The sequence below is a fragment of the Falco cherrug genome, chromosome 3 (genome assembly GCF_023634085.1).
Source record: "Falco cherrug isolate bFalChe1 chromosome 3, bFalChe1.pri, whole genome shotgun sequence".
Classification (NCBI taxonomy): Eukaryota; Metazoa; Chordata; class Aves; order Falconiformes; family Falconidae; genus Falco; species Falco cherrug.
Window position 1 is genome coordinate 23,898,932 of NC_073699.1, and position 23,846 is coordinate 23,922,777.

General features: G+C 33.3%; 1 protein-coding gene across 3 annotated transcripts in view; it reads left to right on the forward strand.

Annotated features, from left to right (window-relative positions):
* CSMD3 (CUB and Sushi multiple domains 3) overlaps positions 1-23,846 on the forward strand; it is a 726,530-nt gene that overhangs the window by 623,473 nt on the left and 79,211 nt on the right. For all 3 annotated transcript variants that reach the window (XM_055706136.1, XM_055706138.1, XM_055706139.1), the window contains 7 exons: positions 724-901; positions 3,844-3,989; positions 6,841-6,921; positions 8,116-8,229; positions 14,186-14,374; positions 14,796-14,942; positions 17,574-17,762. In XM_055706136.1, the coding sequence (XP_055562111.1) occupies positions 724-901; positions 3,844-3,989; positions 6,841-6,921; positions 8,116-8,229; positions 14,186-14,374; positions 14,796-14,942; positions 17,574-17,762 (1,044 nt within the window). The remainder of the gene's footprint in view (positions 1-723; positions 902-3,843; positions 3,990-6,840; positions 6,922-8,115; positions 8,230-14,185; positions 14,375-14,795; positions 14,943-17,573; positions 17,763-23,846) is intronic.

The following is a 23,846-nucleotide window of genomic DNA, read 5'->3' on the forward strand; positions in this document are numbered from 1 at the left end:
GTAACAGGTTGTGTCATATTCAACATGCATCTGAAACCTCTGTGGAGAAAATCATATAGTTTTGACTAATAGTTTTCCTGAAATGCATAGTTATGAAAATCCAAAATCTGTATGGTCAGTCTTATACTGTATGGTGTCCAAAATTAGTGCACTTCAACAAGAATTGCAGAAAGAACTCTTACTTTGTCTATCAGAATTCATCTCAGGAAATATAAAATTGCTATTCATACTGTTGCACACAACATTTTCATTTTCAAATTCCCACCTAATTTGATTCTAATGTTTACCACCCATTAAATTAAGATATCTCTTCTCTGACCTGATGATTTTCATTGCTACTTGCTTGTGACAATAAATGAAAGGAATGAATGTGTTTCCCTGCTAATTTGTAGGTAGCGTTTACACAAAGCTGTAACAAAGCGGTTTTCAATTGTGCAGGGAATAATTTAACCCAACATCTCAATATTACTTTTGATCCAGTTGTGATAATATTTATGACATCAGAATTAATTCTTAAAAAAAAAAAAAAAAAAAGTCCAGTAATGTCAAAATAGACTCATGACTCTGCAAAATTCTCCATAAATTCTGTTTTCTGTACATAACAATGGTTTTACATAATGTGATTATAGTGTACCAAATGTGTTTAAAAATATGGCTTTTACGTGGTCTAAGTAGAATGCAACAAGCGTCTAATGTTTTATAAAAATAATATCGTTTTTATAGCTCTCTGTGGAGGAAATATAACTGCGATGAATGGCACGATATACTCTCCAGGATACCCTGATGAGTATCCAAACTTTCAAGACTGCTTCTGGCTTGTAAGAGTACCACCTGGGAATGGAATCTACATCAATTTCACAGTTCTCCAAACAGAGCCAATATATGATTTCATAACTGTTTGGTAAGAAAATACTTTTGGTATTTATTTCACCTCCATGTGACACTATGCAACACAGTATGAATTAAAAAGTGTAGTCTGTGATTTTTCCTTTTAAACTGGTGTTCTGTGTAATGCAAATGAGTGATTTGCACTAATCCATCATGTTTTCTGATGTACCATTTTCTCTAGATAGCACTGGACATGAAGTTTCATAGCCCTTGTCTTAAGAATTCAAAAACAATAATAGTGTGCCTCTGTTGATGAAGAAAAGCATGTAGAAGTATGCTATGACAGTTTATCAACAGCCAAGAGAAGTAATACTTAAGAAAAAGATAATAAGCAGTTGCAGTTGTGTGTATTACAATGTTTTAGAATGTTAATACAAGAAACTACAGCAACACTTTCTTATCTTCCAAGTTGGCTTCTCTTAAACTGCTAAGAGTACGTAGAGAGATGCCGTATTTGGCTATAACAACAGGAGCTGAGCTAAAAATAGCTGTGTAACAAATTATATTCTTTATATACCTGAGCCCATGTCTATCATGAGTCTTTTCAGATAACAAAGCCCCCATTTTTTTTTAGTTGCAAAGAACTTAAAGGCGGGAAGCTATAATGAAGTGTAACAGCTCCAATGTAATCTTGAAACTGTTACCAGTGAGTCACCTAGACATTTCAACAGTGGCTAAAACCTTTGGAAGCTTGCCTAAAGCAATAAACCACAGATATTGAACCTGCAGATTGAAAATCCACAGGTTGAGATAACAGTCCTCTAGTCTGAGTAGTGCAAAATAATGAGAGGCAATTTGGAATAATAATTACATGTTTCTGCAGAAATCTAAATTCATATAAATTAATTTAACTCCAGATGTCATTCTTACTGTCCTAAACATTAAACATTCTCTATACACTTTTGTGATCATTTCTGTGTTTCCTGTTGTTTTCTTTTCTTTTCATCTTGTGTACTACAAACTGTCTTGTCCTGTATCCCACATACTTAATTGTGTTGCCTTGAAGTCTAACCAAAATTTGATCAGAATGTGTACCCAGTCTGTTGCCCTGATAAAACCCAGATAATTTTGGATCCATCAAACTCTTCACTTGTTTTGTGTATCAAATTTTACATGACCTTCAGAATCTTTCCTGAATTAAATTATACTTTTTTTATGGATACAGACATCTTTTCTCTGTTACATCCCACACAAACAAGAACACTACTGTCCTTTTCTAATGCTTCTTCCATTCAACTCTTCCTTTCTATCAAGTGATTTGATGTGCTTTCATTTTTACTCCTGGCTGTGTAACAAACTTAGTTCTTATAGTAAAATTATTTGTATATACCATGTCAAAGGTAAAACCTCAGTTTTATTTCCTTATATGTTCTTTGCTGATTTTTCTTTTTTAGATGTTTTATATCATATTTAGATTAACAACACATTTAGGAGAATGTTCTGAAATTAAAATATATATTATGCTATTCGTGTATATATCATGCATATAAGCTCCATAATATATGTGATGGCTACATAATTATATAGCTTATGCCACTTCTGGGTTATTATTTATTTACAGAATTGATCAGAAATTTTATAGCCGTTTTTAATGGAAAAAATAAATTTTATTCCCAATTCAAATATTTCTTCAAATCATACTACTTCTCTAATAAAGCAGAAAGGGAAGGCACAATATGTGAGAATTTGGACAAATTAATTATTGTAAATTTTTCAACGCAAAAAATATCCATAATTTTAATTTGAAATTATTTTTATTTTTAAAATCTTATGCCAATAACCATTAGAAAATTTAAACTTTTATTATATCATGTTCATTAATTCTGATCTGGAAGGAATGAAGTATGAAAATGTGATGTCCTTGTATCATTATTCTGTCCTCTGTACAGTTCCAATGTTGTTTAGTACTAACTTTGATTTAATTTTTCTATTGAAATGACTAATTCATTCTTCTATAATGTAGAAATGATCTTACCAGCAGTTCACATATTGTCTAAATGGTAATAAATAGTGCAAAATAATATCAATCAAAGTATGCAAAGAAGGAGTTAAAGAATTATTCAAGTGCATGTAATACTTAGTTTTGTTTAAAATTACCAACATTTATATGAATGTCTACCTGAGCCAAAGATACACAACCATTTATGTAAATTGCATGGCACATCTCTCTCAGCAAGAAATTGATCCAAAAAAGTTTAAACTCATAAAAACAAACTTTAAATGAATTCTTAAGTGTCCATATCTACTATAAACTATAAATAATAATATTGTAATCTTTTATTTGGGGGGAGGGGATACTAGGTTTAAAAATTCAGACCACAGAAAATTTCTAAAAGTAGCATCTTTCAAATAATTGTTATAAATGAAATCTGCATATATAAATGCCCACATGCAGATTTCAAGTGGAAGCTTGTATACAGTAGAGTATAAGCATTTTGGTTTTAATTTTTGTGAAGCTCATATTCATTCATTGTCTTTGAAATATTAAGTACTATTAATCTCTAATTTCCCTAGAAATTACTAAATTCAATAGACTGGGTGACATGAGCAGTCTTAGGTTTGTTTATTTTCTGATAGCCACATTTGGAAGCATAGATACATAAACTACATAAAGTGAGCAGAGCTTGTGGCAGGAAGATGAAGTACAACCACAAATTCAATCAGTTTGAGCTTGCTGCATTTTTTTATTTAAAAATATGACATTACTTCCAAAAGGTGGTTGTATGGAGGATCTTCCTTTCTAATAAGTTTTGATAGTCCTTTAAACTACTACCTGCTATAATCCAATGGACATACAAAATTTCAAAAGGCTTTCAGCCCTTTATATCTGTTTTATCTTATTTTAGATGATTCATGGCTTTTAGAGTAACCTAGAGAAATTTTACTCCGTTATATTAAAATTCACATAAATTATTTGCTTGGAAAAAACCATCTTTTTGTATTTGCTTTTCTTAGGGATGGACCAGACCAAACTTCTCCTCAAATTGGACAATTTAGTGGCAACACTGCGTTAGAATCAGTCTATAGCACTTCTAATCAGATTCTGATCAAGTTTCACAGTGACTTTACTACCAGTGGCTTTTTTGTACTTAGTTATCATGGTAAGTATGGCAAATTGCACTATCTCAATGTCTGTAGTCATTACTGCTGGAAGAAAATGCATTAAAAAAATATTTCTGTTACTTTTTCTAAGATAAGATGCTATTTTTAATATGACTGACAACTATTAGGGCAATGGACTGTGAAGGCATGTAAGCAAGGAGCATCAAGACCCTGCAGTTCAAGGTGTTCATTTTCTCACTGCTTACAATGCTTCTAAAATTGCTTTGTAATCTAAATGTTCGTGAAGGACATTAGATTTCTCTTAGATATTTGGATATTTTGAGGAAGTTCCTGTGTTTGAGAGATTTCAATAAGTGAACTATACTGTGTAGTTAAGACTAAACTGCCCTTGAATTAAATACTGACTGAATGAAAAGTATTAATGCAGCAAATTCTACCTCTTTTTTTTGTAGTTATTCAGACCTTCTGTGGTCACATCTCATTTACATTACTATCATTACAAGGAAACAGGTTCAGAAGCAAGGGTGGTTTTAGGTGCTATGTGAATGCCTGTTGGTTTGACTATTCCAGGAAACACAGACAGACTACAGTCTGTTTTTTCGGGTTCCTGATCAGATTTTGAAACTAGATGGCTTTATTTTTGGCTTAGTGAAGAGCAAGATGAATAGAGATAGAATTGTGGGAATTAATGGAACTTTAAACAAAACAATGCAAACCAAAAAATACCTTAAATCTCAATGAAAAAAACCAGCAGCAATAGCACTTGCATTGATTATGGAGTATAGACTCAGGTAGGATTAGGTAGAGAGAGGTCAAAATTTTCATTCTATATCTGGGCATCTAAATTGCATGTAACAGCTTGCAAATGACAAACTGGCCCTTTGTATTCAACAATATATAAATTGTTATGTAATGTTACATATGAATACATCGGTATATTACCAAACATGTAAAAATGCTCATAGAATCATAGACCCATAGAATCACTCTAGGTTGGAAAAGACCTTTAAGATCATTGAGTCCAACCATAAACCTAACACTGCTGAGTCCACCACCAAACTATATCCCTAAGCGAAACATCTACATGTCTTTTAAAAAACTCCAGGTATGGTGACTCAACCACTTCCCTGGACAGCCTGTTCCAATGCTTGATAACCCTTTCAGTGAAGAATTTTTTTTCCTAATATCCAACATAAACCTTCCCTAGAGCAATTTGTGGCCATTTCCTCTCATCCTATCGCTTATTATTAATAAAGTGTTTCTAATGAACTTTATCTCCTTGTGCTTGTTTCTTTCATTATAGTGGAAATTGTCATTCCACAAGTGTGGGCCCTAATGTGTAATAAAGATGCAAACTGAACAGCACAAAGAATTATTCATGAAGAAACTTAAAACACCTTTTGGGTTGATGTTGTCAAGATAAATAAATCTCTCAGTCCTTGAATCTATGATCATTCATATAAGCTACATAAAATTTATAGCAATAAAGGCAAGGCAGTGAGAGGAGTCGGATTTGTTTTAAATACATAATTTGAGCATTACAATGAATGATACCCCTAAATGAGAGACACTTGAGATAAATTATATGAGTTGTTTATTGAATCAATTTTTTAATTATCATGATGATTTTTATTATATTTTTTTAAAATGCAAAAAGCACAGCTGCTCCATGTTTGGTTGGTGTGTTTTATTTTAAATTACTTTATCCTAAGGCAGGATGTTAGCTTTCTGACACAGATTTAAGTGGCTTTTCATTACACAATTGACAAAAAGGAGTGGAATAGGAAGATGTCAGATATGGGTCACTCGGTAGCAACAAAAGACCTTACCTGGTTACAATATAAATTTTGTGATTGACAAAAGTTTGACTATTCTATTACTAAAGGATCCAAGCACAGGTTGTAACAAAGTTGTGTATAACTGAAGCTGAATCATCATCTGTCATAAGTAGATGATGTCTCTTTACTGATGAGAGGTTCTATAAAGCAATGCTATATAAAAATGTGTCAGCGAAAACAAGGCATACTTGACTCACTGATCAACCTGAGTGCACACCTTAAAATGTGAAATAATACACTGTCAGTATAAATACTTCAGTGTGATTTCTTTGGCTGGATTTCTGTCCTAATCATATTCAAATTGAAGGTGATTTCATCTGTGTCCAAACACAGACCGATGCTCATAGCTTCTCTGTTAAAAACCAAAACTATATCGTTTCTGCATACTCTTCCTACTTCTGTTTTTTGTCATTTATTTCACCTGTTTATTTTGCCTGGCTGTTCCATACATGTGTTAAAACTCAGAAAATTATTTCATGTGGGACTTCAAATGAGGATTTTGAAAGCAGAATTACTCTCTGACCCTGTCTGCGGGTGAGATGTGCTCCACAACTATTCTTTTACTGGGAAATTTCACATTCACAATGCTTCTCTCCATCAGTTATGCTGCCTCTGGGTAGAATCTTTTGGATTCTAAAACTTGTCTTTATTACAAAGTTTCAAAAGGGGAAGAGTTCAGTAGTAAAAATGTAAAAAACAAAACAAAACAAAACAAAACAAAACCAATGATTGCACAGTGCAAAACATATTTGCTTTTCAGATGAGATTAAGTGAGAAAATTGGCAACCACTTCTAAGCTTCTTAGATTATTTAAGAAGAGAGTTTTGCCACTGGAATTAAATAATTAGGAACCCAGACACAACTTCCAATTTTTCATTAATTCTGAAAATCATATGCTTCCTTTCTTTTGATTCTCTTGAAAGTTTCAAAGTAAATGAAGAGATGTTTATTTTTGCCCTGTTAATGTACTTTTTATATCAATTATGTTTGTTATTGCTATGTTAACTGTCCAAGTATGGGAATGTCAACTGTGCTTTCTTCCTGTTTATAGCCTATCAGCTCCGGGTCTGCCAGCCTCCCATAAATATACCAAATGCTGAAATTCTAACTGAGGATGATGAATTTGAAATAGGTAATATTGGGTGGGGGGTGGGGGGTGGGGGGTGGGGGAGGGAAACAACGTTTTTTTAGAAAAAAACCACAAACTGCTATGCACAGAAATTTCTTGGTTTTCAGGTTGCAAATCATGCCTGTAATACGTTAGATTTATATTTGAAAATAAAGTTTTTGAGAAGTCATTTCACTTCCCTATACCTCCTGAATCCCATCTGTTTCAGAGATCACATATAAATAAGACAGTAATTTCTTTCTAATTAACTTAATTTAAAAATATATATTTCATAATGTTTAATATAAAACATTGTTCTATACTGAAACAAATGAGCAAAACCCACATGAAAACATGTAGACAATGGTATATTCTGTACCAGAATTAAGGTTCGGTGACTTGAAGCATAGAATCCAATTTGTAAAAATTAGGAGGATCTGAAAAGGGAGTGACATTCTAACCTTCTAAAACATGCTAATAATATTACTTAGCCACCTATTGTTCAAAAATTATGACTTATGTGAGAAATCAGACATCTGACCAACTAGTTTTGCTCACGTTATGTCAAAGGAAAATAAATTCATTTTTAGTATAATCCAATATTTGACAGTTATATATTGGCAACACAGAGAAAAAAATATTTTTTTTTTCTTTTCTGCACTGTAATCTGGACCAAGGAAAAATCTGGACTCCAGGAAATACACAAATTTTTACTTTTATTGGTACATAAAGCTATATTAATTTTCAGTTTCATAATTAAAAAATGTCAATATATTTTCACTATGCCAAATTTAGCTATCATTAACTATATCCAGTTACTATTTCCGCCCTCTCCCCTCAGGACTGTATGCATTACTGACTTGGTCTTATCTCTTTGTTTAGTTCATAATGGTTATCCAGTAAATCATACTGCTTAAAGCTTTGTGGACACGTGTTTCACACAGCATCAGTCAAACCCAGACAAATTAGCAAACTGTCCAACAAATAATGTAGTGGAAAACAGTGATAGATGCAGCACAGTGCTTGACATAATGCTCATTTACCACTTTTCTTAGACTAATCAAAGTTGTTTATGCCAGAGGTCATTTAGCCCATTATGTACGGCAGCAAGAAACTTCATTAATCAATAATGTTTTCAAAGCTAAAAGTCCCAGTTAATTGCTGTTTAATGTTTCTTTTGTTTGTTTGTGTTTTGTCTTGTTTTGTTTTTCCAAACAGGAGACATAATAAGATACCAGTGTCAGCCAGGCTTTACATTGGTTGGTAATGAGATTCTGACATGCCGGCTAGGTGAAAGACTTCAGATGGATGGAGCACCACCTACTTGTCAAGGTTTTTTTCGCCTTTTCTTTTCCTTCTGCCAGACCAGCTGAATGGTGATTCCTTAAATACCCTCCTCTATCTCTTTACATAAGACAGCACACTGAAAATATTTCAGACTTTTTGATGCTATTCCCAGTCTTATCATTGTTTGATAGGGCGAATATATGTCAAATACTAATGCAAAATAATTAATAATGTTTTAATGAATTTGATGAGTTTAGAGCACTCTGATCTACTTTGTGAAAATAATTTCTCAGTTCTTTAAAAGACTCTAATAAATAATGAGTTTATTTCATTTTATCTAGAACTTAATAGTATGGAAATGTATATGGAAGTTTCAAAAAATGCTACACTAACATAGGATGGATTTGGGTGAACATAATCACAACATCACTTTCCAGTGTAACTTTAAGTGCTTCTATTTTTATTCATTGTATTCTAAATAATAGGTTTTCTGTATCTTTATTTGTGCGTCTTTGTGTTCATGTTTTCCTCCTTTTATTGAACACTGTGAATAGAGATATATAACACTACCTCATTGTTAAGGTTGAAACAAGATTACAGTCCTGCCAACTACTAACATCACAGTTTAAACCATTCTTTATTAAGATGACATTTGATGTATTATGCTAAAATAGAATTTTCCCATCATTTTTTAAGAAAATGCAAGAGTTTTCTTTCATACCAAACTGATTAGGGAGCTAATGGATATAAAACTTGCACATGTTTTATTTAAAAAAAATGCAATCTCTTTAAACTTTCAGTAATGGATACGTTTATGTTTTCTTATTAATTCTTCCATTTATTTCCAAAAGATAAATAAGTACATACAGTTTCAAACATGCATGATAAAGGGAATTTAAAAAAAAAAAATATATCCCCATTTTGAGGGAAAAAAAATCCCAAAACTCACAGCCTCATCAAAGTGTAATTTATGTAAACAGAGGCCACTTCAGATCCTGCTAGTTGTGATATTCCTTTGTGATCCATCTACTCCTGAGCTTAATATTCTAACATCTACTTCAAGATTAATATACCTTCCCAAATCAGTCATAATAAATACATTCAATTTACATGTGTATTAAATGAAAAATACTGCCATCTGGGTTTTCTAGCAATCAGATGTTGGGTTTCCCCTCCCCCTGGCAATTTTAATTAAATAGCATATCTATAAAACACTCACGATGAAAGATTTATTCAGAAATAGTAAATTTATTGTGAATAAATATGCTACTTTTACAAGTAAAGCTTTAATATTTGACCGTTTCTTAGTAATTTCTGAAGTTTCACTGGTGCACAATTTAGTTCTTATGCCTTTAAACATCAGTATAGTAATTTTTAGAACTTAATTATGACTAGAATGTTCAATTCAGTTTTCAGCTAAAAGTTAAAAAAATACTGTCTGATAAATACACCCTTTTCACAAGTTTCTGAAAACTGGAGTAGTCAACTACTACAGCTGAATAAACTGTTTTTCCCTGGATTTATGCACAAACCCCTGCAAAAGTCAAAATCTTTTGTAGCAGTAAGTCTACTTCTTAAAAATGCAAAGTGATCTTCAATTGTGAGTTTTATAAGAACTTCAAGACATAATTTCTGAAAATCCATGCATTTTTTTTATTTAGGTACAATTGTGTCTAGGAATAGCTTCCAACACCTTAATTTAAATTAAAATCCTAACTTAGCAGGCTTATAGCATTTAATGTGTGAAAACCATAGCAACCTCCAGGCACTGTTTTAAATGTTAAAATGGTGTAATAATAGATGGGACAAACAGAGACCTATGTGCTGATCCTGATGCATTCTCTCAGCACGTGTTGCTGAAAGCCTATTTGTATTCATTGCAAGTCCCAAGACAAAAACTCAGGAATGATGACTTCAGTTACTATAGTTAATCTTTTTTTCTGTCACATATAAATGCTAAATATTGGATTAAATACTAAATATTAAAGCAGTGTTCTTATTATTTCAGTCTAAATCTGAAGAAAGTTAACATAATCTTCAGAATTAGGCTCAGAAATTAAAAAACAAAACAAAATAAAATAATCAAAGGAATTAGTTAAAACGTTTAAAATGACCATTCCAACTGGCCACCTAGAATAAGCAGTAACATAATTTTTCTCTTGGTTTATTCATATAATGTATAAGTTTGAAGATAGCAATGTGTAAACTAAATTTCACTATTAAAAACCAGACCAACAGAGAGCTTTGTGAAGTTTAGAGGCAGCAAATTTTATGCATAAAATTTATGTTTTCCATGATTTTAGTATACTACATTTGTTTATGTATAAGCTACCATACTTTAATTGTGCAGGCTATAACACATTATATGAGACACTCTCAAGGAATAAACCCAGCTCTTCTGTCGGTTCATATCTGTATTACTTTACTCATTCTTGTTACCAGCAAAGCATATATTTACTGTTAGACCTCATAATGTTAACTTCTCTGGCCTTAACCTTGTGCACACGTTAGACACTTTAGCCAGTGCTAAGGAATTTTGGTTGAATTGTTCTTAAATTTTTAACCTGAAATAGATTTATACTCACATTTAACATTAATTTGTTTATTGAATGTGAAGAGTACTGCTTAACAGAATTTAAATGATAATATTTTAGTGAACCTAATGTGTTGCAGTAACGATATAGTAATCAATAATGAGGTATCCCTAGGAGAAAATACTGAAGCAAAATATTTCTGGAATTTTATTTGGTGATTGTAATTGTTACAGGTTTGTTTACACCACATTTAGTACTATGTAAAACTACATTGCCTTTTTTTCTATTTTCTTTCTCTGATGTGTATCAGTTGGATGAGCATTTCTTAAAATTCCTGAAGATTTCCTTGTTTAGATCAGAAAATAATCACTAAATTCCACAAGCTTATGCCAATGCCTATCATCATCTTTTGTTAAAATACAGTATTTCTCATACACAGCATGTAGCTTTGCCCTTAATTTTCCTTGGAATTAGCTTCTATACATACACGATATGTATATGTATACATGATAAAATAAAAGCTTCAGAGTAAGAAGATTCAAACTGTATTTTGCACAATAATTAGGGGACCCTGAGAAAATTTTTGAAGGGTGACTCTCAGCTACATCTCAGCTGCATTAACTCAGATTCGTAAGAAAACTTAGCTACTCGACTCCCAAGGGAATACATTGGACAGAAGGAGGTCTTGCGCTCTGTAAAATTCTGTAGGGGTGTTTATCTGAAGATCCTGAAATTGAGGATAGTTTGCAAAGCAGCATCCTATGCAGACAGCAAAACTATCTGTAAACAAACTAGTGCAGCCAGATGACTATGGTGCTCTTCCTGCCTTCCTGCCACACCTCTCTGTTGGTGTTTATGTATATGTATGTATGTATAAAGCTGAGAGGATTGCTTCTTTTGTTTGCTTGGGGTAAAAACTGTATTACAACTGGCCTAGCACTGTAGTTTGACAGCCAGATTTTAGCCAGAGGTTTCTCATGTGGAGTGGAGGTGTTATATGCAATCTCTTCTTGATTAATTAAGACAAAAAGAAGACATGAGAAACAACTTTTAAGTATTGAGCAATTAGATGATAATTTTGAAAGTGAGATATGAATGTTTTAAAATATATGAACAGATTCCTTTCTTTTTTTCAAGGTCAGGTTGGAAGGGTCTTTGAGCAATCTAATCCAGTGAAAGATCTCCCTGACCACGGCAGTGGGTTGGATAAGATTATATTCAAAAGACCCTTCCAACCCAAACCATTCTATGATTCTTATGAGTTTTGTTTGTGAAGATAATTATTCCTTTTCTCTCTGATTTTCTGTGTTCTGTATCTTTCTTTACAGTTCAATGTCTTTTTCCCCATAAAAATCTGATTTTTATATTTAATAAGCCAATATTATTTTCAGTGTTCTCGAGAGATCTAAGGTCCTGTTATTTTCCTGTGGAACTGGTAATGGGTCAATACTAACTCACTTTCATGTAAGTGTTAGTTGTGAATATGAAAAACAAATTTTAAGGCTCCTGTTTAGTAGTCTTTGGGTTTCAACTGTAGACACTTGTTCATGTATCATGAGGCAAAAACAAATCTTTAAAAAAGTTCCAATAACATGGTAATATCAGATATTTTTATTTAATGAGATTGTTATTCTATGTAGACTTATTGAATCCACATAAATTCAAAATCAAGCCTTTTCATCATATTATTTAACACCATGTTGCTCAATTTCAGCAGCTGCCTCAAATAGTGGTGATAAAAGATTTACAAAGCAGCATTTATCCTGCTAGCGTCCTCTATCGCTCCTGAAGCTGTGACAATTAAAAATAGCCAGAGCTGCTATGTATTTTCCAGCACAGCTGTAAGAGGAAGCTGAGTAACTTCAGAATATGATGTGGGAAATAAGAAAAAAATAATTATTTAGAGTAAGGTGAAGGCATGGTAGGCAATACCTGCTGAAGAAGTAAGCAGGGGATGGAGCAGGTGTCTCCTTTTAAACCTGCAGGAAGCACTCTCACATTGTGGGGTCTAGCCTCTCCCAGCAATGTTTTAGATAAAAGGGTAAAGCATATTCCTTTTCTTATTTCCTGGAGTTAAATTTTGGGAAAAGACGTGAGAAATTAAGAACTTCAGATTTTTATAATTTCTTCTTCAGCTGACTTTATCTCTCATCAAGGAAATACTCTGTCTTAGAAGAAGGAAAGTACCCAGTTGTCTAAACTTGGGAGTTCACTAGAAATGTGAATGTATAACCAAATTATTAACACAGATTTATGAAAAAAGAAGTGGTTTGTAGATATATATTCAATATGCACATAAGTTATATGACAGAGTTATACATCTTTTATGTTTGCCAAAGAACTGAGGGAGGAGGAATATTTATCTATTAATTTATCTATGGATATTTATCTATGAGGGTGATATTTGGGTGGGTTTTTTTCACTTCTAATCAGGGCAGAAATCACCTGGCTTTTTTTCCTCCTAACTTGAACTTTATTTCCTCAGAGTGTTTTTGTCATATTGTGAAATATTGTACCTATATTGTACCTGGTTTTAATAGGAAGAACAATTATATATGTTGCCCAGAGTCAGCCTGAGATTCTCTAGCTCATTTGGGATTTATGACACCGTCTTGACTGCTAGTCATAGGCTTTGATTTTAAGAACTCTTCTTTACTGTCTCTTTTGGTAAAAGATGGAAAGAAATAGGACTCTGTTAGGTGTGGTGAAGGAAAAATAGACTTTCAAGTGTTTTTTTATTGCATGTAAAGACAGTAACCTAGTCTTTTCTGAAGTTTCTATAAATCTTAAAACTAGGTAGCTGGATAGCACGAGTCATCTTGTCTAATCAGTCCTACTGAGTCCTATTGAGCAACAAAGTGTCAGTCTGAAGTATGTCTTTTATTTCCTAGACTGAAGGCATCATGTCTGAATAGTGCTGACATTGTGTGTAGGTACATCAACATTCTTGGAGCTTGAATGAGGATCTCAAAATTTAGGTGCTGCTTTATACAGTGGGAGGGATTGGTTACTCTTTACTTAGAATCTGACAATCAAAAATCACAGAGTCTGCAAGTTTGCTTTCAGTGCGAGATTTAACCTGTAATTGTTGCTGTCAGTAATAGTAATCAGAGGGGGGGGGGGGGAGGGGAGGGGAAGGGGGCAGAGTCTGTGGTTCACTTTTTGAACAATCCAACAATTTAGTACTTAAGCAACAGCCTACAAGAATATCTTGTCTTCTGTAGAATAAAAGAATAAAAATGTTATGAATCGGTAGCTTCTAAGGGTTGCAAGGCTTATTTTCAAGACAAACATTACTTTAGGTTTTTTCTACTAACCGACTTTGTTTCTGAAATGTTGTCAGTCTTTCTGTTTTTATGGAAATGAATTTAGTAATGCAGATCTTTTAAACTCAGGAAAATCTTGCCAATCACATGAAACAGAAAGAGAGGGCTTTAGATTTTTTTACCAATCTTTCTCTTTCACAGTGCTTTGTCCAGCCAATGAAATGCGTCTGGATTCAACAGGAGTAATACTGAGCCCTGGATATCCTGACAGCTACCCAAATCTTCAGATGTGTGCATGGACCATTACTGTGGAAAAGGGTTATAATATCAGCATGTTCTTTGAATTCTTCCAGACAGAAAAGGAATTTGATATACTTGAGGTGTTTGATGGTAACTATAGGATACACAACTTTGGATGATACTTTTTCTCTGTATATGTATTTTTACATTGCATCTATGTAATCACTATTTTTTATGAATACCATAATTTGTAAGTATAAAAAAAAATCTTAAATAAGCAATTATTTGGATTTGTTGTGCTAAAAGGGACTGTTGGATTACTGTTTCAAAATTGTACTACTAATTATTTTTAGAAATAATTTTGTTTCTGAACAAATATGTATTCTATTGTATAACACGTAATGTCAACTTCCATTTTTAATTCAGATTAATTTATCATTTTCTTTCTATGTATATGTATATAGGATGTTTTCTATGTATATTAATTGTATGCATACAATTTATTGTATGTTTTTTAAAAAACTTTGTAACTCCTTTTTTTATTTTTTCTTTATTTCTTCCTTGTGTCAAGGACCAAATAGTCATAGCCCATTGCTCATTTCTCTCAGTGGGGATTATTCATCTTCTCTAAATATAACCAGCAATGGCCATGAAGTATTTCTCCGGTGGTCAGCAGATCATGGCACCAATAAAAAAGGTTTCAGGATAAGGTATATAGGTATGTATATCCAGCTTTCTTTAATGTGTATAAAGTTTCAATGTGGAACATATTTATGTGAAATGAGTAATGTAAGCTATATTTTGTAATATTAATTGCCCAGGCTGACAGGAAATCCAATCTGTTTTATATATGATCCTGATGATACTGATCTGGTGAAGAAATAAAACAAACACATACCCTAAGTAGGATATATGAAACATGTTCTGTGGAGATTTAAGCAAATGTTTCACAGGACTGTAAGATGGCATATGACAGTACTAAAGGTGAAATAAGTAGCTTCCCCCTTCTCCCTCCCATCATTCATTTGCATTCATGTGCCTCCGTTCTTCGTATTTGATCTTTAGGCAATTCATTATTAACACTTTTGATGGGACAGAGGAAGAGATGGCAACAAGGCAGGAATGAGCACCTATAAGGTGCAAAAGTGTGAGACCCTGAAGTCCTGAACTCTTTGAGGTTCAACAGAAGCATGATACTGTTTGCTGCTTCTGTTGAGACTCAAAGAGTTCAGTCCTTTCAGGTCTTACAATTTTTCCGAACATTATTAGAAGTGATCAATTAGTATGTGAGAAAAGCCAACATTGTGTTGTTATTAATTCAAATGAACATATTTGTGAATAGTGTGTTAAGATGATAGTTGAAAAAGATTGATTTTTATATGATTTCTTGTATCAAATTATTATATAATATCAATTTTTACAGGATAAAAATATTCATTAATCAAGCTAAAGTAGATGTGTTGCAATTTACAGCAATTCCACAAAATCTATATTTGATTTTTTATTATGACCAAGGACATGAAATCCACAGAATGAAAAGTACTGGGGATCGTATCTGTAGATACTAGAGAAGTTATTGGCATAAACCAGTTTCACCTTACAAAGCAGAGAAAGCAATATAGAATAAATATAAAACTATTTCTATTGTGGTTTTTTTCTTTTTTCCTCACACAACTTCTGTCTACTTCACTTTTGCAGAAAAAGTTAGGCTCACAGCAGTCTGTAAACAGTAAAAATGTCATTTTTCCCTTTAGGAACGGACAGATTTCTCAGAGGTGAAATGTTGTATAGCTAGATAAAATTCACTGTTGCCTAGATGCAAAATGTTATACGGTACCTCTTTTCATTGCCTGTAGTACCTGTTGGATCTGTTAAAAAAAAAAATAAAAAATCTTAAAACTGTTTCCCTACTGACAGTGAGAGAACTATTGAAAGGTAGACAGGAAATATCTACTAGTGATTTATATCACTTAGAACATATCAGTAAATTTTATTATACACCAAAGAAGTAGAGCATTTCTGTTTCTTCCAAGAGTACAAGGCAGGAGCAATTTACTGTAAGGAAGAAAATATTTTCATAGTATGTGCTCTGAAGGAAATGGCAATACTTCTCATTCTACTGCTTGCTTACTCTTTAAAGAGTTAACAAACAGCCACTTGACTCCATCCTGATCAGAGGAAACCTTTGCCTGAGAAAATCATTGACCTGAATTAAATCATGGGACATGGAATGGCTTAAAGGGCAAGTGAAGCAGCACTTCTCTATCTGCCTGAGAAAACTGATACCAATAGTTGTCAACATTTCTTCAAAGCATGAAGGAAGCACTTGGAAACAAACTTCCAACTTAATTTTCTTCCCTACAAAATGGGGAAATGGTCATCATGGCTAATCAGTCTTGGCTTGTCCTTGAACCAAAATGATCAGAGACCAAATTAAATTTTTAAACAAACAACATTCATCTTAAACTGGCTACCAAGTTGTAAGTCCCTTCCGGTCCACTGCTTTCACAAGGTACCCAAACTGAGTGACTTAGTACTCATGAACTTAATGAACAAGGGAGTTTAAAGAAATATAAGCATGGTGACAATATAATAAGTAAGCAGTCTTTAATGTCAGAGACATAAAGTACATATATCCTTTCAGATAACAACTTTATTGCTTAAAGATCTTTTCTCTCTCATAAAGATTTCTGGTTGGTTTGGTTTTTTTTCATAGTATCTAGGGAAGACTTCTGTAGAACTTCATGTGTTTTGAATAAAAAAAAAAAATTAAAAAAAAAGCAGATTCAGTGTTTTTGCCATGGATTTATGGTGACACTCATAAATATGATTAAAATCTATTCTAGATTTTCTAGTTCACTGCAGCTCACTGAATCACAGAACTTGAAAGAAATAGCTTACTTAGACGAGAAGAAAAAGCTTATTTGAAAAGAATTGCGTGCAGTATGCCCTTGATGTTTTCTTCTAAAAAAAACCCCAAACAAACAAACAAAAAAACCCCACACTATTGAAATTTATAAAATTTCAATAAATTTCATCATGAACTAAAATTCCGTAGCTTACTTGGTTTAAAAAAGATGAAAGGTGAAAAAAAAATTATATGTGAGCTATCACTGTATTTCCTTTGAGGCTACTAAAGCCTGAAGCCCTTATAAAGCCTTAGTCTTTCACCTTTATACTTAGTGAAATTGCTTCATACATAAATGCATGGTCACAACGCAAAATACAACTTCTAGTGACATTTTCTCAGCTTGTTATCAGATGTCCAATGAATTCAATATGAATTTGTCAGGAATTGTCATCTGGATTCTAAATGCATCTTTTATTTATTCGATATTTATGTTTAAAGCTCTCTACTGTAGTACTCCAGAGTCTCCTCCACATGGTTTCATTGTCAGTCAGACAGGTGGACAGCTCAACAGTATGGTTCGCTGGGCTTGCGATCGAGGTTTTCGGCTCATTGGAAAAAGTACTGCTGTATGCAGGAAGTCTCCATATGGTTATTACTCATGGGATGTTCCAGTCCCAGCTTGTCAAGGTAAATTCTTTCATTATAAAATAATACACCCTAAAAAACTTTCTTTTTCCTTTTCTAAGGTAAGCCATCAGTTTTCTGACTTAAATACATTTTTTGACCATATAAACTTAAAAAAAAAAGAAGTGTTTTCAAGAAACAGTATTTCAACAGAACTTGCTAAGACTGGCAAATACTAAAAAGAATCTACATCACTTTGAGAGAAAAAAAAAACACACAAATTTAAAATACTATTTTTTTATTAAAATGTTAATTTAAAACTGAATATTTAGTAAAATACATCTGTGATGATCCAAGAACTGTATAAAAAATAGAAAGACCTGAAACTTGCTACATTTCCAAAAACAGGAAACTGGACCAAAAAAGCATTGCCTGTGATGCCATTCTAATCTTTCCTGGTTTAAATTGAAATTTAAAAGAGAATTTCTGAGGTTAACTGTATATTTAGTTTCTTCTGCCTTATAGAAGCAAAACATAGTCCAGTTAATAAGGAGAATGAAATAAATATTTAATACCCATCACAACTGTATTTCAATTCTTTTCCTGAAAAGAATGTTATTGTTCTGATAACTTACCTATGTCACTATTCAGTGAGCTATTGGAACAAATGTCTTTCATGAATATTTGCAAATGTGTTTATTCAAAATGTGTACATTTTGTTCCTGTTGACTGGTGGAGATAAATGCTATAGGAATGTTTCATTTTAATTTTCCATTAGGGTTTTTGTTGTTTTTTTTTTTTTTTTTTTTTTTGACAAAGAGTCTGTAAACTATATGTTTCTAAAGCAAAACAACCTAACCTTTGTCAAAGGTGAAACAATCTCATTTTCAAAGCTTTTTGATAAATTTCTCTCAATATATAAGAAGTGTACCTGTAATTCAAAAACCTGAAAGTTCTCCAAAAAGAAAATACAGGCAGTGCATTTGCTACATATAATTCTTAGGTTTTTTTCCTCAGCAGTTATCTAAGAAATGTTTTCATGACAGTTATTTGTAGAACTTGATGAGACTGTTAATTAAGTGTATCAAACAATGTGGAATGAAAAAAAAAAAGTAAAAAATAACATCAAATTCAAATAGCAGATGATTATTCTCAACATACTGAGCTCAGTAATGGAAATAGATGCAATACTCAGACAACACTTTGGGAACAAGTGGAGTTAAGTGGCTAGTAATGTCACGGTGTCTGAACAAGTACAAAGACTGTTGGTGCCAACTGTTAGCATATTGAAAATTATGTATTGTATTTATTAATTGAATAATATTTATTTATAATTATGCATTTAATGAGGGCTAGCTTTGATACATGATATGAACTTTGTTAAATTCTTCCAGCAAGTCCTTGTGTGTGGAAATTGGTTTGTGGCCATGATATGTAGCTGCAACTTAAAATAGCAAACTCCTCAGGTTCAACCTAAAGACACATTATTATTGCAGAACCACAGAGGGATAAGCTGTTTCCATACATCAGTCACACATCTAAGCTTCCTCTTGTTTTTTGAGGTGAAAATTATCCCCTATACCCAGATGATACAGAAGATTTATGATAAGGTCTCTTGTATCAAAAGGTTGCGAACACCATCAGTAAATATCCCTCATGTTCTTTCATAGACGATATTTACAAGACATGAGGGCTTTGCCATTCCCCCTGCTACTAGGCAGTACAGCTTCGCCACAAAGTAGTTCTAACTCCTAAGTATGAGCTAGTGTTTTTTAAACTTCATTATATAGAGGGCGAGCATTGTTTTAACAGCTATTAAAATTGTCAGTCAGAATTTACCAACTATTTTGCCAGGTGATATCAGATGACATCACAATCTTGCTTTTTACTTCACATTCTCTGTCATTCATACCATAACTAGCATAGCCATTTTAATCAGTTTTTTCACACATCTGAAGGTAGGATTACCACAGATGACCATTTAATACAGAGAGAAAAAAAAAGAAAAAAATAAGCATTAGGCTTTTTTTCTGGGTTTTAATAGCACTGTAAGTTAAGGAAAACAAAATTGCATTTTCTGTAAAAATATTACATCTTATTTTAATCTATTTGTTTTCTGTCTCCTAAATGAATATTACCAGTTAAATCACAGTAGTAGATACTGGCATCATCCTACAGGAAATGAGAAATCTAAGGCCTTAAAATTTATGGATTCTTTAATGATACCTCTACAATCAGCAGAGCTAGTGGTTTGGGTCTTTTTTTAGCAATATTAAGTCCATTTCCTGGCAATCATTTTCTACTGCCAGCAGAATGTTTCATGACTGTATTTAAACTAATGCTTTTTCTTTGCATTTTTCATTTTGTATCTGTATCACTTCTGAATCCTCTCTTGTAACTAACGAATGACAGTAGCCTTTTCCACTGCAGCTTTTTTTTTCCAAGTTTATGCCTAATGTTAGAGCACTTTTAAACATTCTCATTCTTATACCTATATGAATAGAAATCTTGATCTCTCAAACTCTAAATAGGTAATACCAGCCATTCTTCAAATCACTTGCACTAATGGACTGACAGAATCTGAAAAATCCAAATACATGCTTTAACCTTGGGTAAAAGCTCTTTTACATTATTTATAGAACTAAACATATCTCAGTAGAAGAGACTCAATGTAGTAGTTAGGAATAAAAAAGAAATGCCTCAAGCCAGACTTCAGCGATTACCTGAAATTTGTTTCAAAGTTTCAGCAAAAACACCCTTCCTCTGACATGAAAAGAAGTAAAAGGAAACAGCTTCAAAATCTAATATTCTATTAGTATAATGGTTACAATAATAAAAATTAATTACAAACTTCTACTGTTCTAAATTTTAGATATTAACAATTCTGTTTATATGGGGATGTTTTAAAGAAATCATAATGTGAAAGTGTTGTCATCCATGTATCATTCTCAGTTTTCATGATATTAAGCCTCTCATCACAGGTCAATAAAGGATTTCCATGGTTAATTAAATTATGAGGTCTGATTATGGTAAATTTTGAATGAATGAATAGGTTTACAATGAGATATCTGAATACAAGAATTAACATGAATTCATAGAAATTGTTGGATGTTTACAACTGATCGTATATCTCAGAAGATTCAAAGTGCTTTAAGAATTTGGTTTTCTCCCAGTTATTTTTCACATTTTAATACTTATCCTAGAATTACTTGATTGGTTTTAATTATGGAATATTTCTCTTGGAAATAAATCTCTCACACAGGCCTCATCAATATTAATGTTCTATAATATCATATATGAATTACAGGCAAATGCTTCTACAGGATTTCTAGGTAGAGATGTTAAGTAAGTGAAGTTTAAAACATAACACTATATCCAGAAGAATACATCCTGGTGTAATAATAATTTCTGAAGTTTCAGATAAGTCTTTAGAATTTACTGGTGGTCCTTGAGAACTAATAAAGGCCTTCCAAAGGCTGTGTTCTGATGTTTGTGAACAAAGAATGGATTGTAATGTTCAGTTGCATTTATAATTGTGATGTTGATTTGCAGTGCTGCTGAAGCTGATATATAATAACCAAAATTTCTGCAACAGACCTGTCTTCTGGGCTTTGGGTGTTCCATATTTGTCATGTTTTCCTGTTAAGTTATTAGATGTGGCGATAACTTGTCTTGATCTTTTCACATTTTGTCCCTTAACTAAAAGCTGAATTGCTGTGCAAGTTTCCACATATGCAAAATTCAACTCATAACTACTGTAAACTAAAAATGTCATTTATTCCTTGGGAGTTCTGTGTATTGGGTCTGGCTGAGCCCCATAGCAGCCCTCATAGTGCTGTGCTTTGTATTGGTAGCTAGATATTGTATTGGTGGTAACACACCAGTGGTGTGGCTACTGCTGAGCAGTGCTTGCATGGCTTTGAAGCTTTCTCTCCAACTTGCCTCCCACCCTTTCACCAGTAGGCTGGGCATGGGCAAGATCTTGGGAGGGGACATAGCCAGGACAGCTGACCCAAGGTGACCAAGGGGATATTACATACCATATGACGTCTGCTCAGATAGAAAAACTAAGAGAAAGGAGGAGGAAGGGGAGGCATTCATTATTTGTTTGTCTTCTGGAGCATCGCTACACATACTGAAGCCCTGCTTCCCAGGAAGTGGCCAAACATCACCTGCTGATGGAAAGTAGAGAATAACATATTTTGTTTTCTTTCACTTCTGTTTGTGTGACTTTTGCTATTGCTTCATTAAGCTGCCTTTATCTTGACCCACAAGTTGGAGTTTTTCCACCTCATTTTCTCCCACCCTGTCCTGCTGAGGAGGGGAGTGATAGAGCAGTTTGGTGGCACCTGGTGTCCAGCCAAGGTCAACCCACCACACTGCTGTTTATATATGTCTGTTATCAAGCATTTGGTATCTTGGGATGAAACTTTTTTCTTAAAAATATATGGTTAAGAGAAGGATATATTTTTCTTGTGCAATAAGATTTGTTCTGTTAACATGGATAATATGACTCAAAATGTATCAAATCACTAATGGATAGTTTTTAATACTGGAGTAATAAATCTCAGTGGTAGATATAAAACATTTCAGCTTGTATCTATAAAATATTTGATATATATTTTGCTAATTGCTAAAAGACAGAATTTGCAGTATGTGAACAGATATTGCTGTAGCATTTGTTGGTGTGACAGCTGTTAACATGTTACAAGTCTTCTGCAGGTGGATATTAGTTTTTACACCCCGCTGAATGCTGGCCCTGATGTATCTGGCAGTGGATTTAGTTCTGGAAACTCCCATTGTTGTCTAAAACTTCTTTTTATCATTAACATGTGCTTTTGAAGGAAAAAGTTAGTTTGGCCAGTTAGTCGATAAACAGTGTTATGTGATTATGCCTTGGTTATACCAACTTTTGGTTATCCTCCCCTTTGCACAAATAGGTCTAGCTGATGTTAGCTACTGCAACCCATGCTACTGAGGAAATTGATGTAATAAGCACCAACTTGGTCATATGTTTTCATTTTAGTGTCATGGGGACTGTTTCTTTCTTCAGTGGTATCAGGTGAAATAATACAGCTTTGTCAGATGTTTAGTATGAAGTGGAAGATAGAACTTCTCGTTTAATTAACTTGTCATGTAACCTCTGGGATAATGTCCTCATACTCTCTGGAAAATGGAATTCAATGACTCTCTTGAGGCCTTCACTGTCTCCTAATCAGTTTTCTTATTTTCTTCTAAACATGTGTTTCTCTCTAGCTGCCAGTAGACAATGTGATAACCATAAGATAAATATTTTTATAGTTGCCCAGTTGAGGTGAAGCACAAATTAATAATAGCTTTCTGTGATCTTTTCAGTAGTGTGTTCCTTTTTAAAAAATTTACATGTATTTTTATGGCAATTCAAGCATATTTTAACATCGATCCTATCTCCTCTGTTCTGCAAGCTGTGATGCCATTAGTGCTTTACCTTGTGCTTCAGCTGTGATTATTAGCTTTGCTACAGTGCCACACTGTTGTTATATTGCTTATGAAGTAGATCTGTCTTATATCAGATAAGCTCAAAATAGGGGCAAAAATAGATTACTGGGTTTTATCAAGTATTTATACATAGTCTGAGAGGCTTAAGTTTTCATATTTGTGTGGGCAGGAAAATGGTTTCTTAGGGCTTAAGATTCCACTTCAAAGTAAAGTAAGTGTTAAGTGTCTAAGCCTTTTTTTTTTCTTTTTTTTCCAATCTGACCTGCATTATAAGTGTGGTGTTAAAATGTGGAAAAGGCTTAGTTTTGATTTTATTCCCAAAACAGACAGAGCACTATTTAAAGCCACATCTTTTCTTTCTGCTGAATAATTAAAAAAAAAAAAAAAAAAAGTGGCTTACACTTTCGTTTGCCAATTTCCAGCTTCTTTCTCCAAGTGTTAGAGGCGCCAACAAAGAGAGGTGCCATGCTAGACCTTGATCTCATCAACAAGGAGAGGCTGCTGGGGAATGTGAAGCTCAAGGGCAGCCTTGGCTGCAGTGACCACAAAATGGTGGAGTTCAGTATACTTAGGGCAGTGATGAGGGTACACAGCAAGATCACTACCTTGGCCTTCAGAGAGCAGACTTTGACCTCTTCAGGGTTCTGCTTGTTAGAGCACCATGGGATA